The sequence below is a fragment of the Phacochoerus africanus genome, chromosome 9 (assembly GCF_016906955.1).
Source record: "Phacochoerus africanus isolate WHEZ1 chromosome 9, ROS_Pafr_v1, whole genome shotgun sequence".
Lineage (NCBI taxonomy): Eukaryota > Metazoa > Chordata > Mammalia > Artiodactyla > Suidae > Phacochoerus > Phacochoerus africanus.
In genome coordinates, this window is record NC_062552.1 from 23278627 (window position 1) to 23291393 (window position 12767).

General features: G+C 35.8%; 1 protein-coding gene across 1 annotated transcript; it reads left to right on the forward strand.

Moving 5' to 3' along the window:
* The first annotated feature begins 636 nt into the window (after positions 1-636).
* Positions 637-1563, forward strand: LOC125136478 (olfactory receptor 12D2-like). Its single transcript, XM_047797310.1, has one exon. It carries the CDS (start codon positions 637-639, stop codon positions 1561-1563), a length of 927 nt encoding a protein of 308 aa, XP_047653266.1.
* Positions 1564-12767: the final 11204 nt, after the last annotated feature.

Sequence of the window (12767 nt, forward strand, 5' to 3'; positions counted from 1 at the left end):
AAAGGAGTCCCATGGCAACTATAGAATAGAAGCACAATAATATTTGACATCAAAGTAGTCATTTAGAGTTGCTATTTTGAAAAAAACATAAGGCTCAGATCATGGGCAAAAACTAAGCTCATCATCACATATAGCTCTTCATCAAATACACCCAGGCTAATGTATGATAAAGTGATTTTATTTCTTACCCTAGTAAGGAGTGCGGGTCAGTAAGAGAAGCAGAATGAGAACACCACTAGCTCCAGTTACTAAGATAAGAGGAGGAAACGTTATTACTACTGTTTTAAAGAGTATATGCTTTTTTTTTTTTAAAGGACTTTATAGTTGTAATGAGTTCATCCCTGTCTAATTTTCTAAAGTTAAAATCCTTAAGATGGCTTATTAGGTCTAGAGAGAGCAATTCAGTGGAATACCTAAAAAGCTGCCTCCTGTTAGAGTTGTTACACTCCATTAGTGATATATATCTTCAACATTTAACAGTCTAATGGCCCAAATGCTATACCACTTCTGAGGTTGGGATTATCCAGAACAGTACTACTATTATTGAAAACATTTTGTCTTGGAAAGAAATCCTGGGATGGAAGGACTAGTTCTCAATATGGACAGTATTCCACATATTATTTTCTCTTTTAAGTGATGCCAAATCAAACATCAGTCACTGAATTTCTTCTCCTGGGAATGACAGACCTCCAAGAACTGCAGCCTTTGCTCTTCGTGCTTTTCCTCGCAATTTACCTGGTCATCGTGGCTGGGAACGGAGCCATCCTGATGGTTGTCATCTCTGAGCCAAGACTCCATTCTCCTATGTATTTCTTCCTGGGAAACCTGTCCTGTCTAGATATCTGCTACTCCACAGTGACACTGCCAAAGATGCTGGGGAACTTCCTCTCCTCACACAAAGCAGTTTCTTTCTGGGGATGCATAAGCCAGCTTCACTTCTTCCACTTCCTCGGCAGCACAGAGGCCCTGTTGTTGGCCGTGATGGCTTTTGACCGCTTCGTGGCTATCTGCAAACCACTTCGTTACACTCTTATCATGAATCCTCAGGCCTGTGCTCAAATGGCTGTCACTGTCTGGATCATTGGTTTTCTCTATGCCCTCCTGCACTCCATAATGACCTCTCGCTTACACTTCTGTGGTTCCAACTACATCCATCACTTCTTCTGTGATATTAAGCCTTTGCTCAAGCTGGCCTGTGGGAACATTGAGCTTAACCAGTGGCTGCTCAACACTGTCACAGGGACCATTGCCATGGGTCCATTCTTTCTAACACTTCTCTCCTATGTCTACATTATCACCCATCTTTCCTTCAAGACCCATTCTTGCATCATGCTTCATAAAGCACTGTCCACTTGTGCCACCCACTTCATGGTAGTTGTTCTTTTCTTTGCTCCCGTTGTTTTCACGTATATTCGTCCTACCTCAGGTGGCTCCATGGACCAGGACAGGATCATTGCCATTATGTACAGTGTGGTCACTCCTGTACTAAATCCACTCATCTATACTTTGAGGAACAAGCAAGTAAAAGGAGCCTTAAGGAGGGTGATCAGAAGGAGGCTCTGACTTGAAGGAGTCTAGAGAAGTCTTCTGAGGCATAAAAAAAGGCAATGAGAAAGTTGATATGTGAAATTATACGGCTTCTCAAATCATTTGCCATGTATATAACAGAGGGTACTGGATAAAAAAATAAATGGGTAAGTCTAGTCAAGTTGTATTAAATAATGCATTCTTAGGTAGTAGAAAGGGAAGTTGAACAAATGAAACACCAGCCATGGAACATGCTGAATTTGTTTGTGAGGTATCATGTGAATAAACTGATTTGTTATATATTCTAAAGCGTTCATTTCTAAATTTACATATAGAAATATATGCCTATGTTGCCCATGAAGTGTATGATGGATAGTTTTTAAATGTTTATTTGTATGATCCTTCCAAATTGGTAATTTTAGTATATTTTTAAGGATTTTAATTTAGGACCATAATTACTCAATTAAAAAAATTAACATTGACCTATATCTTTAATGGGAATTTTAAGACATACCTCATGACTTCATGTGATCCAAGTGGGGAGGAAAAAAAAGTAATTAAGGAAAATGACATTGTAATCATAAATTAACAGAATCATTATTTTAAAATAATTAATTAATTAATTTACAGAAATAATATAACCAGTGGTTCATCTAAAGAGTTCTGGAACCATCGTTTTCAGAGACGTTTCAGAAATCCAGTGGTCCAGCTGTCAAGGATTATTGTAAAATGTTATTAAAAGCGAAGGCAGGATTAAATAACATTTTAAGAATATCTTCTATACTATTTGTGGTTTATTTTTTTTCTCAGCTTCTGGTCATGGAAAGCACTGACCTACAGAATTTTTTCTATTTTTTTGTTTGGTTTTCCTATTCTAACCTTATTTCAAGACTCTAAATTAGTACTTTTATTTTACAGTTCTGTAGAAAAAAAAACTAGGTAAAAATTGACTTGTTAAAGGTTATTGTTCATAGAGGAAGAAAAAAGAACCAGGATGTTTGGACTCCTGCATTCTAATTTATGCATATTCCCATGTGATATTAACTGTACACAAAGAACCTGATAAACCATGTAAGAAAAATGGAATGAAACAAGAAAGAAAATAATGAAAAAAATCACACAAGTAATGTCAAATAAGATATCTTTACCTTCTCTAGTACCTAAATAAAAGAATAAATTTTAAAACTTCAAGAAAAAGGGTAATTTGTATACAATAAATATCCTTTCTGTCTTCCATATTAGATAACTGTGGATGCCACTCCCAGATTCCAGGCTAATTCCTAGAGTTAATTTCTACATAGACTAACTTGCAATGTCCTGAGTCTGTTAAGGGAAGAAACAGAATAAATGCAAACTTATATATCAGCTAGCACATACCAGCAGGAGTAACATTGGAACTTGATTTTGAGAGTGCTTAGGAGACTGGAACATAAAATTGGATGATATGTTAGAATCCCTTACCTCGAGGACATTGGATTCTTAGGCAAGGACCCAAGGGATGTGGCCCTTAGAAACTTAGACGAGTCCATGATGATGAGTGTGGAAATGCCTGAATTGCCTTTGCAGACAGTAGGAGAAGGATAAAAGAGATTCAGGAAAATGGAGTGAACATATCCTGTGAGGTGAAAAAATACACTGGAATCTTAAGTACCATGAGAGCATAGAAGAGATATGACATTTGCCAAGGTCAACAGGAATGTTCTGGTTTAAGAGTACCAGAATTACCAAGAAGTTCAGTGGTGACTCTCCACTGTAGACTGGAGATGATGATTGGAAAGATAATTACAGACTTGGATCATTAAGAGTGATGGGGAAAAGGGATCTTAAGCAATAGAAGACAAATAGAAGAACTGAACCACCAGAAATGAGACAGTTAAAATTTCCATAACCAACAGTGAGGTCAGAGGGACAGCCAAGAAGCCTTGACCCACAGAGAGTTTTGGAGATGGTTAAGACAATATACTATCTCTAGGGGCAAAATTAAAGGACAGTCAACAAGGATACTGCTTAAACTCTACAGTTAAAAGGCAAGAGTGTGGAGAAGCAGGACACTGAGTGATCTTCCCCAGCAAGAGGTCACAATTACCTGTGCTGCTTCTTGACCTCAGTGCCTGAAAACATAGTCATGGCCTTGGAGAAGAAGTCGCCTGCAACACCATGGCAAATATTTACTGAAAAGATACCCCTGTTCTTCTGCAAAAGGAACTACTCCATTTATGCTCCCTTTAAGTGTACACTGAGAAAAGAAAAATACCAAAATATTTCAAGGACTATTCGACACTTGATCTGAGTTGGTATCAACATGCCAAGAACCAAAGCATAATCATGGCCCACCTGTCAGAGTGGGCATAAGGAGATCGAGTAATAAATGGAGTCAGGTTAAATCCTTATTTACAGTGTATCACCTGGTACTGCAGACACATGCAATAGTCATTCCCCAGCAATTAGGTGTAAAATTGGGATTGAATTCCTTTTTCCTTCATCATGGGAAAAAAAAAGTTCATTCATCATGTCCTTGGTCAGTAGGAAATGAGTTATAATACTAGGGAGGGCCCATTGGAGGCCTCTGAATAGGTCTTCTGGCTGGGATATTAAACCCAAAACAGTATCACATTATGAGTGGGATAGCCAAGATGAATGCCCCCTTTAAATGTCTAATGACAAAGATCACTTGAGTAGATCAGAAGAATCTTGGATAACAACTAATCTAACTACTGATTTATCTCATAATATTTACCCATGCTGCATTTTTTTCTGATGTTTTCTAATATCTACTGTGCTTTCACTTTTGTTTCTGTGCAATTCTTTTTTTTTTTTTTTTTTGTCTTTTTGCTTTCTTTGGGCCGCTCCTGAGGCACATGGAGGTTCCCAGGCTAGGGGTCTAATCGGAGCTGTAGCCTCCGGCCTATGCCCGAGCCACAGCAACTCAGGATCCGAGCCACGTCTGCAACCTACACCACAGCTCACGGCAATGCCAGATCGTTAACCCACTGAGCAAGGGCAGGGACCGAACCCGCAACCTCATGGTTCCTAGTTGGATTCCTTAACCACTGCGCCACGATGGGAACTGCTGTTTCTGTGCAATTCTGTTGTAGCTTGAGTAATCAAAATGTCCTGGCAATGTTATCTATTTCCACTTGACTATTCCACTGATTTGTAGACTACAAAATCTATATGACTGTAACAACAGATGAATGAAAATGTTTGATAAATTTCAATTATTTTTATGATAATAACTCTCAGGACACTAGTAATATGAGGAACACAAATAAATTTAATAAAAGACATCTGCAAAACTTACTAAAATGTTGTCTATCAAAACTACAGCCAATGTCATGTGCTGTGAGGAACTGTAGAAATATCCTTTCAAGATTTGAAAGAAAAATAAATGTTTTCCACGATCACATTTCTGCTACTATAATTGAAGTTGTCAGCCAATATAATTAAATAGAAACTAAACAGTAGATAAAAGAAGAGGAAAGCAAGAGGCAAAAATTCTAAAAACGAAGAATACATTTTTATCTATATTTTTAAAACCTTGTAGATTTACCCGAATGAGTTGAAAACTTCCATTCATACAAAAACCTGCACATGGATGTTTATAGCAGCTTTACTGATAAAGGCCAAATTTTTTTTATTTTAATGATTTTTATTTTTCCATTATAGTTTACAGTGTTCTGTCAATTTTATACTGTACAGCAAAGTGACTCAGTCACACAAATATGTATATTTACACACTCCTTTTCTCACATTATCCTCCATCATGCTCCATCATAAGTGACTAGACAGAGTTCACAGTGCTATACAACAGGATCTCATTGCTTTTCATTCCAAAGGCAATAGTTTGCATCTATTAACCCCAGATTCCCAGTCCATCCCATTCCCTCCCCCTCCCCCTTGGCAACCACAAGTTTTTTCTCCAAATCCATTAGTTTATTTTCGGTGAAAAGGTTCGTTTGTGCTGTATATTAGATTCCAGATATGTGATGTCATATGGTATTTGTCTTTCTCTTTCTGACTTACTTCACCTAGTATGAGAGTCTCCTGTTCCATCCATGTTGCTACAAATGGCATTGTTTTGATCTTCTTTATGGCTGAAATGTATTCCATTGTGTATATATACCACGTTTTCTTAATCCAAGCATCTGTGGGTGGACATTTAGGTTGCTTCCATGTCTTGGCTACTGTGAATAGTGCTGCAATGAACATATGGGTGCATGTGTCTTTTTCATGAAAGGTTTTGTTCAAGGAAAGTTGAACAAAAGTCGGATGGCTGGGACATAAGGTAGTTCTGTACTTAGTTTTCTGAAGTACCTCCATGCTGCTTTCCATTTTGGTTAAACCAATTTATATTCCCACCAACAGTGCAGGAGGGTTCCCTTTTCTCCACACCTCCTCCAGCATTTGTTATTTATGGACTTATTAACGATGGTCATTTTGACAGGTGTGAGATGGTACTGCATAGTACCATTGATTTGCATCTCTCTAATAATCAGTGATGTTGAACATTTTTTCATGTGTTTGTTGGCCATCTGTATATCTTCTTTGGAAAAATGTATATTCAGGTTTTTTGCCCATTTTTAAATTGGGTTGTTGAGTTTTTGCTCTTGAGTTATATAAATTGTTTGTATATTTTAGAGATTAAGGCCTTGTCAGTTGCATCATTTGAAACTATTCTCTCCCATTCTGTAAGCTGTCTTTTATTTTCTTTTTGGTTTTCTTTGCTGTGCAAAAGCTTGTCAGTTTGATTAGGTCCCATTGGTTTATTTTTGCTTTTACTTCTGTTGCTTTGGGAGACTGACCTGAGAAAATATTCATGATGTTGAGGTCAGAGAATGTTTTGCCTATGTTCTCTTCTAGGAGTTTGATGGTGTCTTGTCTTATATTTAAGTCTTCCTGTCATTTGGAGTTTATTTTTGTGCATGGTGTGAGGGTGTGTTCTAGTTTCATTGATTTGCGTGCAGCTGTCCAGGTTTCCCAGCACCAGTTGCTGAAAACACTGTCTTTTTCCCATTTTATATTCTTGCCTCCTTTGTCAAAGATTAATTGGCCAAAGCTGTGTGGGTTTATCTCTGGGTCCTCTGTTCTGTTCCATTGGTCTGTATGTCTGATTTGGTACCAGTACCACACTGTTTTGATGATTGCGGCTTTGTAGTATTTCTTGAAGTCTGGGAGAGTTATGCCTCCTGCTTGGTTTTTGTTCCTCAGGATTGCTTTGGCAATTCTGGGTGTTTTGTGGTTCCATATAAATTTTTGGATTGTTTTATCTAGTTCTGTGAAAAATGTCATGGGTAATTTGATAGCGATTGCATTGAATCTGTAGATTGCTTTGGGTGGTATGGCCACTTTTAAGATATTAAGGTGTCCAACCCAGAAGCATGGAATAACTTTCCATTTCTTTGAATACTCTTTCATTTCCTTGATTACTTTGTAGTTCTTGGCATATAAGTCTTTCATCTTCTTGGTCAGATTGATTCCTAGGTATTTAATTTTTTTTGTGTGAGATTTTAAAAGGTATTATATTTTTGTATTCCTTTTCTAATATTTCATTGTTAGTATACAGAAATGCAAGCAATTTCTGAATTTTGATCTGTATCCTGCTTGCTGAATTTGTTGATCAGTTTGAGTAGTTTTTTGGTGGCATCCTTAGGGTCTTCTATATATAGCATCATGTCATCTGCATAGAGTCACAATTTCACCTCTTCTCTTCCAATCTGGATACATTTTATTTCTCTTCTTTGTCTGATTATTGTGGCTAAGCCTTCCAATAATATGTTTAATGAAAGTGGTGAGAGGGGGCATCCTTGTCTTGTTCCAGATTTTAGTGGGAAGGCTTTCAGCTTTTTTCTGTTGAATATTATATTGGCTGTGAGTTTTTCAAAAGTGGCTTTTGTTATGTTAAGTTATGTTCCCTCTACACCCACTTTGGTAAGAGCATATATCGTGAATAGATGTTGGACTTTGTCAAATGTTTTTCTGCATCTATTGAGATGATAATGTGGTTTTCGACTTTTGTTAATGTGGTATATAACATTAATTGATTTGGGTATGTTGAACCTTCCTTATGAACATGAGATGAATCCCACTTGGTTGTAGCGTATGATCTTTTTCATATGTTGATGGATTCGGTTGGCTAAAAATTTTGTTGAGAATTTTCACATGTTTATTCATCAAAGACATTGGCCTATAATTTTATTTTTTGGTGGTATCTTCATCTGGTTTTGGAATTAGGTGATGGTGTCTTCATAGACTGTCTTTGGGAGTCTTCCTTCTTCTTCAGCCTTTTGGAAAAGTTTAAGAAGGATGGATATAATTTCCTCTTTGTATGTTTGGTAGAATTTGCCTGAGAAGCCATCTGGTCCTGAACTTTTGTTTGTAGGTAGTGTTTTTATTACATATTCAATTTCAGTTCAAGTGATCAGTCTTTTCAGTTGATCTTTTTCTTCTTGATCAAGTTTTGGCAGGCTGTAAGTCTCCAGAAAGTTGTCCATTTCTTCTAGGTTGTCAAATTTGTTGCACATAATGTATCATAGTATTCTCTGATGGTTTTTTGTATTTCTGCATATAACTGCCAAATCTTGGAAGCAAATAAGATATTCTTCAAGAGATGAATGGGTAAATTCATATATCAATACAATGGACAATTATTTAGCAGTTTCAAAAAATACAGCTATCAAGGTAAAAAAAGACAAAAATGCAGCTTAAAGGAATATTGTCAAATGAAAGAAGCCAGCGTTGGAAGGGCTGCATGCTATATGACTCCAAGAATATGGCATTCTGGGAAAGGAATAACTGAAGCCAGTAAAAAGATCAAAGGTTGCCAAAGGTTTGAAGAGAGGGAGAGATAAAGAGGTCATGCACAGGGGATTTTTAGGGTAGTAACAAGTATTCTGTACAATACAGTAATGGTGGATACATGACATTATACATTTGTCAAAATGCATAGAATGCACAGCATAAAGAGTGAAACATAATTAGAATCTTAAGTAATGCTGCCTCATACAAGACCAACATATACAAATCAATCATTCATCTATAGCTGCAAGAATTACATAGAAAATTTAATCGGATATAAGATACAATGAGAATAAAAATAAATTCACTTTTAAAAATGAAAATGTGCAAAAAATTTTAAAATTATATCCAGATTTAAATTAAAACTGAATTGAAATACGAATACATCACACGTATAGATGAGATAATTAAGCACTATAAAATTGTAATCTAAATATACACCAAAATGAATTTAATATACTTTAAAGAAATTCCAAGAGAATTTGTGATGAATTCAACAACCTGATTCTAAAGTTTATACTGAAGAATAAATGTTCATAAATAGATAACTTTGTAGAAGAATTTTATTGATTGGACTTGATCTACAAAATAATACAACAGGAAGTTCCAATGTGGTGTAGCAGCTTAAGCATCTGGCATTGCTACAGCACTGGCACAGGTCACAACTGCAGTGTGGTGTCTATCCCCAGCCTGAGAACTTACACATGCCAAGGGTGCAGCCAAAAGATAAGTGAAAATAGAAAACAGTACAACCACATGAACCCACATTAATAAAAAGCTATCAATTACTAGCGTAAGAAGAGGTAAATAAATCCATATACCCTAACTGGTTTGAGAAGTCAACACACGAGGAGAGAGTACATGCAGGTAGGGCAGTTGCCCCATTGAGTTTTCACACAAGAGCCAACATCAATTGCTCATCAGGCAATGATAACCACTGCTGAAATCTGCCTGTAACTGAATAAGCGACCTCAAGAAAAAACTGCTCATCCACACATACTAGAGAGAAAATAATAAATTGTTGTTCTAAGTCAGTTAGTTTGCTCTGCAATGATGTACAAACAGAAGATGTTCACTAAGTGTTCCATCCTGGACGTACTGGTAAGAGTTCAAAATTCCTGCCGAGATTATTTGATCACTAAAGTTCTTATATTACTTAAATTCTCAGGAGAAAAAAAAATCCTGTTATGTCTGTCACGAGAGGAAAAAAATATGGTAGAGCTTAATTAAATTCAGTTTTACAGATAATTAAGAAGGTCTATTATAGATAAGGCGCAGTGCCAGATGGTGGTTGTAACAAAAAGATGAACTAAATAAGTCATTGTTTCAAAGAAATAACATTCTAATAAAAATCATTAAAATAGCTGAGAAAAGCATAAATATCAATAGATTATTGCCAATTACTTTGACTTTGCAGTGATACACAAAGCGAACATGATTCCCTTGAATAAGCATTTACTTGGCAATGAACAAACTGAAAAATAGATTTAACCCTTAGTGTTGGGTTTTCCAGAATATAAGTCACAAGTTGCAATGTGTTTCAACAGTTTAATCCCATGGACACAAATAAACAGAAATTCCAGATAACTAGGTGTGATCATTAAATTAAATCAACAGAAAAATACTCCACATGAAAACTCTATGTAATTGCAAGTTTTGGCCCCAGGGTATTTTCAAGGAGCCCCAAATACCCACAGCATTCGAGGATCTCTCCACTCATGACACAGGAGCGTAAACTCCAATAATGAGAATGGAAAATCCTTATTTTTCCTCTCCACAGATAATCCTCTTATACAGAGGAGCGTAAACTCCAATAATGAGAATGGAAATCCTTATTTTTCCTCTCCACAGATAATGCTTTACTGAAAGTGGCTGAATTACCTTCTGCTAAGTAGTAACTGAGAAATTTTCCCCAAGTTTAGAAAGGAAGTTCCTGGATTTGCTCTGGTGAGTTTTCATGGTGTCTAAAAGGGATGTTTACACTGAAAAATAGAAAGTCAATGAATAATAGGATTTGAGTGGGTGAGATAAAACCAGTCTTTGTTGTTTACTTCATAAAAGCTAAAGTTACAAAGTTATCAACTGTGAATTTTTTACATAAAAATTGCAAATCCAGGGAGAGATTTAAATTGTTTGTTTCAGAAACATATTGTGCAGTGTAATTCCCATTTTCTCAGCGATTCCTCCCTTTTTCATCTAGCAATGAAATCTGGGATAAATGAACCACAGGAGGAAATAACTTGATATCCTTCTATTCTTTTATATATATATGTAGATATATATATACACACATATATATACATATATATACACACATATATATACATATATATATAAAATGATTTTCATCTTTTCCCATTATAGCTGGTTTACAGTGTTCTGTCAGTTTTCCACTGTACAGCATGGTGACCCAGTTATACACACATGTATACTTTTTTTGGAGTAGATTAGCAATGAGATATTCTTCTATTCTTATTATTTATTGACCTTAATGGTGACTTAGAAGAGATGTGAGATCCTACCTATATCAGAGATAGTGGTCTAACAGTAGAAAAAAATGACAAAACTAGGATGTATCAAAATATTATAATGTCAGCAAAACAATCACATTTTCCATGTTCACAAAATAAGGACCAATAAAGATCCCAAAGAGAAAGACTATAAGGACACAAAGATTATGATAAGCATGTGAGCATATGCTTCCTGTCACAACCAGTCATCCAGGTTTCAAGTCTCTTCTATTTCTTAGGGAGAAATTCTGATGTCAATGAAATATAAGAAAATTTGATAATAAGACCACGGTTCATATTTTGAGAGAAATGCAGAAAATATTTCACAACAAGAAATAAATGATATAAATTATTAAATTATTCATATACACTTTTGTTATGTATTAAAAGCACTAATATCTGCTTTAAAATAAGCAAAGGAATGAAGATTTGAATGCCTCATTTGTTAAGAGAGTTAAGGTGCAGATAAAAAGTACTCAGTGAGATCAAAGAAGCAAAAGTAATTAAAATTCTGGATCAACATTCAAAGTAGAAAGCTACAAAAGCTTAGCAATTTCACTAAAGAAGTGACTCTTTTCTATCACTAATAACTTCTGAGTCACTGATAATTATATCTTATTCTTTCTTTAATTTTTAGTTAATTAAAAATGAAGGATAGGTTTGAGATAGAAATCTTGTAAAACTAATTGTGATGACAGTTGTACAAATATAAATATAAAAAATTCATTGAGTTAAAAAAAAAGATAAAGGATGAGGAGTTGCATTGTGGCTCAGTGGTAATGAACCCAAATACTTTCCATGAGGATGTGGGTTCAACCCCTAGCCATGCTCATTGGCTTAAGGATCTGGCATTGCCATGAGCTGTGCTGTAGATTGAAGGCGTGGCATGGATCTGGAGTTGCTGTGGCTGTGATGTAGGCCAGCAGATGTAGTGTCGATTCGACCCCTAGCCTGGGGACTTCCATATGCCACAGGTGTGGCCCTAAAAAGTAAAATAAAATTAAATTAAATTAAAGATAAATAATTTTTAGGCGTTTATGAACATTTTATTTCCTTTTAAAATATTTTACCAGGGGAGTTCCCGTCGTGGCTTAGTGGTTAGCTAACCTGACTAATATCCATGAGGATGTGGGTTCGATCACTGGACTCACTCGGTGGGATAAGGATCTGGCATTGCCATGAGCTGTGGTGTAGGTTGCAGATGCGGCTTGGATCTGGCGCGTTGCTGTGGCTGTGCCTACAGCTCCGATTTGAATCCTAGCCTGGGAACCTCCATATGCTGCGGGTGTGGCCCTAAAGAGACAAAAAAAAATTATGCCAGAAAGTTTCTGGCCTTTTTCCATTTCCTAGGACCTTGGTATTTTTTGGATTAATTTATGTGACATTTTGTGTTAAAGGTAATGATCATTTGTATATCATAATGCAAATCAGGTAATGTCAATAAAAATGTGCTTTTCACTTTCTATTATTATTCAATTTTCAGGAAATTCTTAGGAAAAAGGAATGGGACTTTGTTCTTTCATACATGAAATGAAAGTATAACACTGCAATGAAAGAATCAGTGTGGTAGGGCTACAAATAGATATAATAACTAATGAGAAAGAATAGTCACCTCAAAAACTTATATACCAATATGAGTATGTGTTTGAACTGAGTGAAAGTTTTAAAGTCCATAAAATTTTGATGCACTATATTTCCCAATAATTAAATAATATATTTTCCTCTCCTTTGCCTGAAAAGGATGACATTAAAATTCATAATCCAATTTACCTAACTCTTATGCTTCAGTCAAAGTTATTTAAAATTACTCAATATGATTATTAGTATACAAAGTTACATAACATTTACAATGATGAACTGTTGATTCTGGCATTATTTCCATAGGTCTCCATTCTGTCTTGCAGCCAGTAGCCTCCTTGGAAACTGAGAAGGAAT

Excerpts from the sequence above, each read along its gene's own strand:
- LOC125136478 (XM_047797310.1), top strand. The coding sequence starts at position 637 with ATGCCAAATCAAACATCAGTCACTGAATTTCTTCTCCTGGGAATGACA.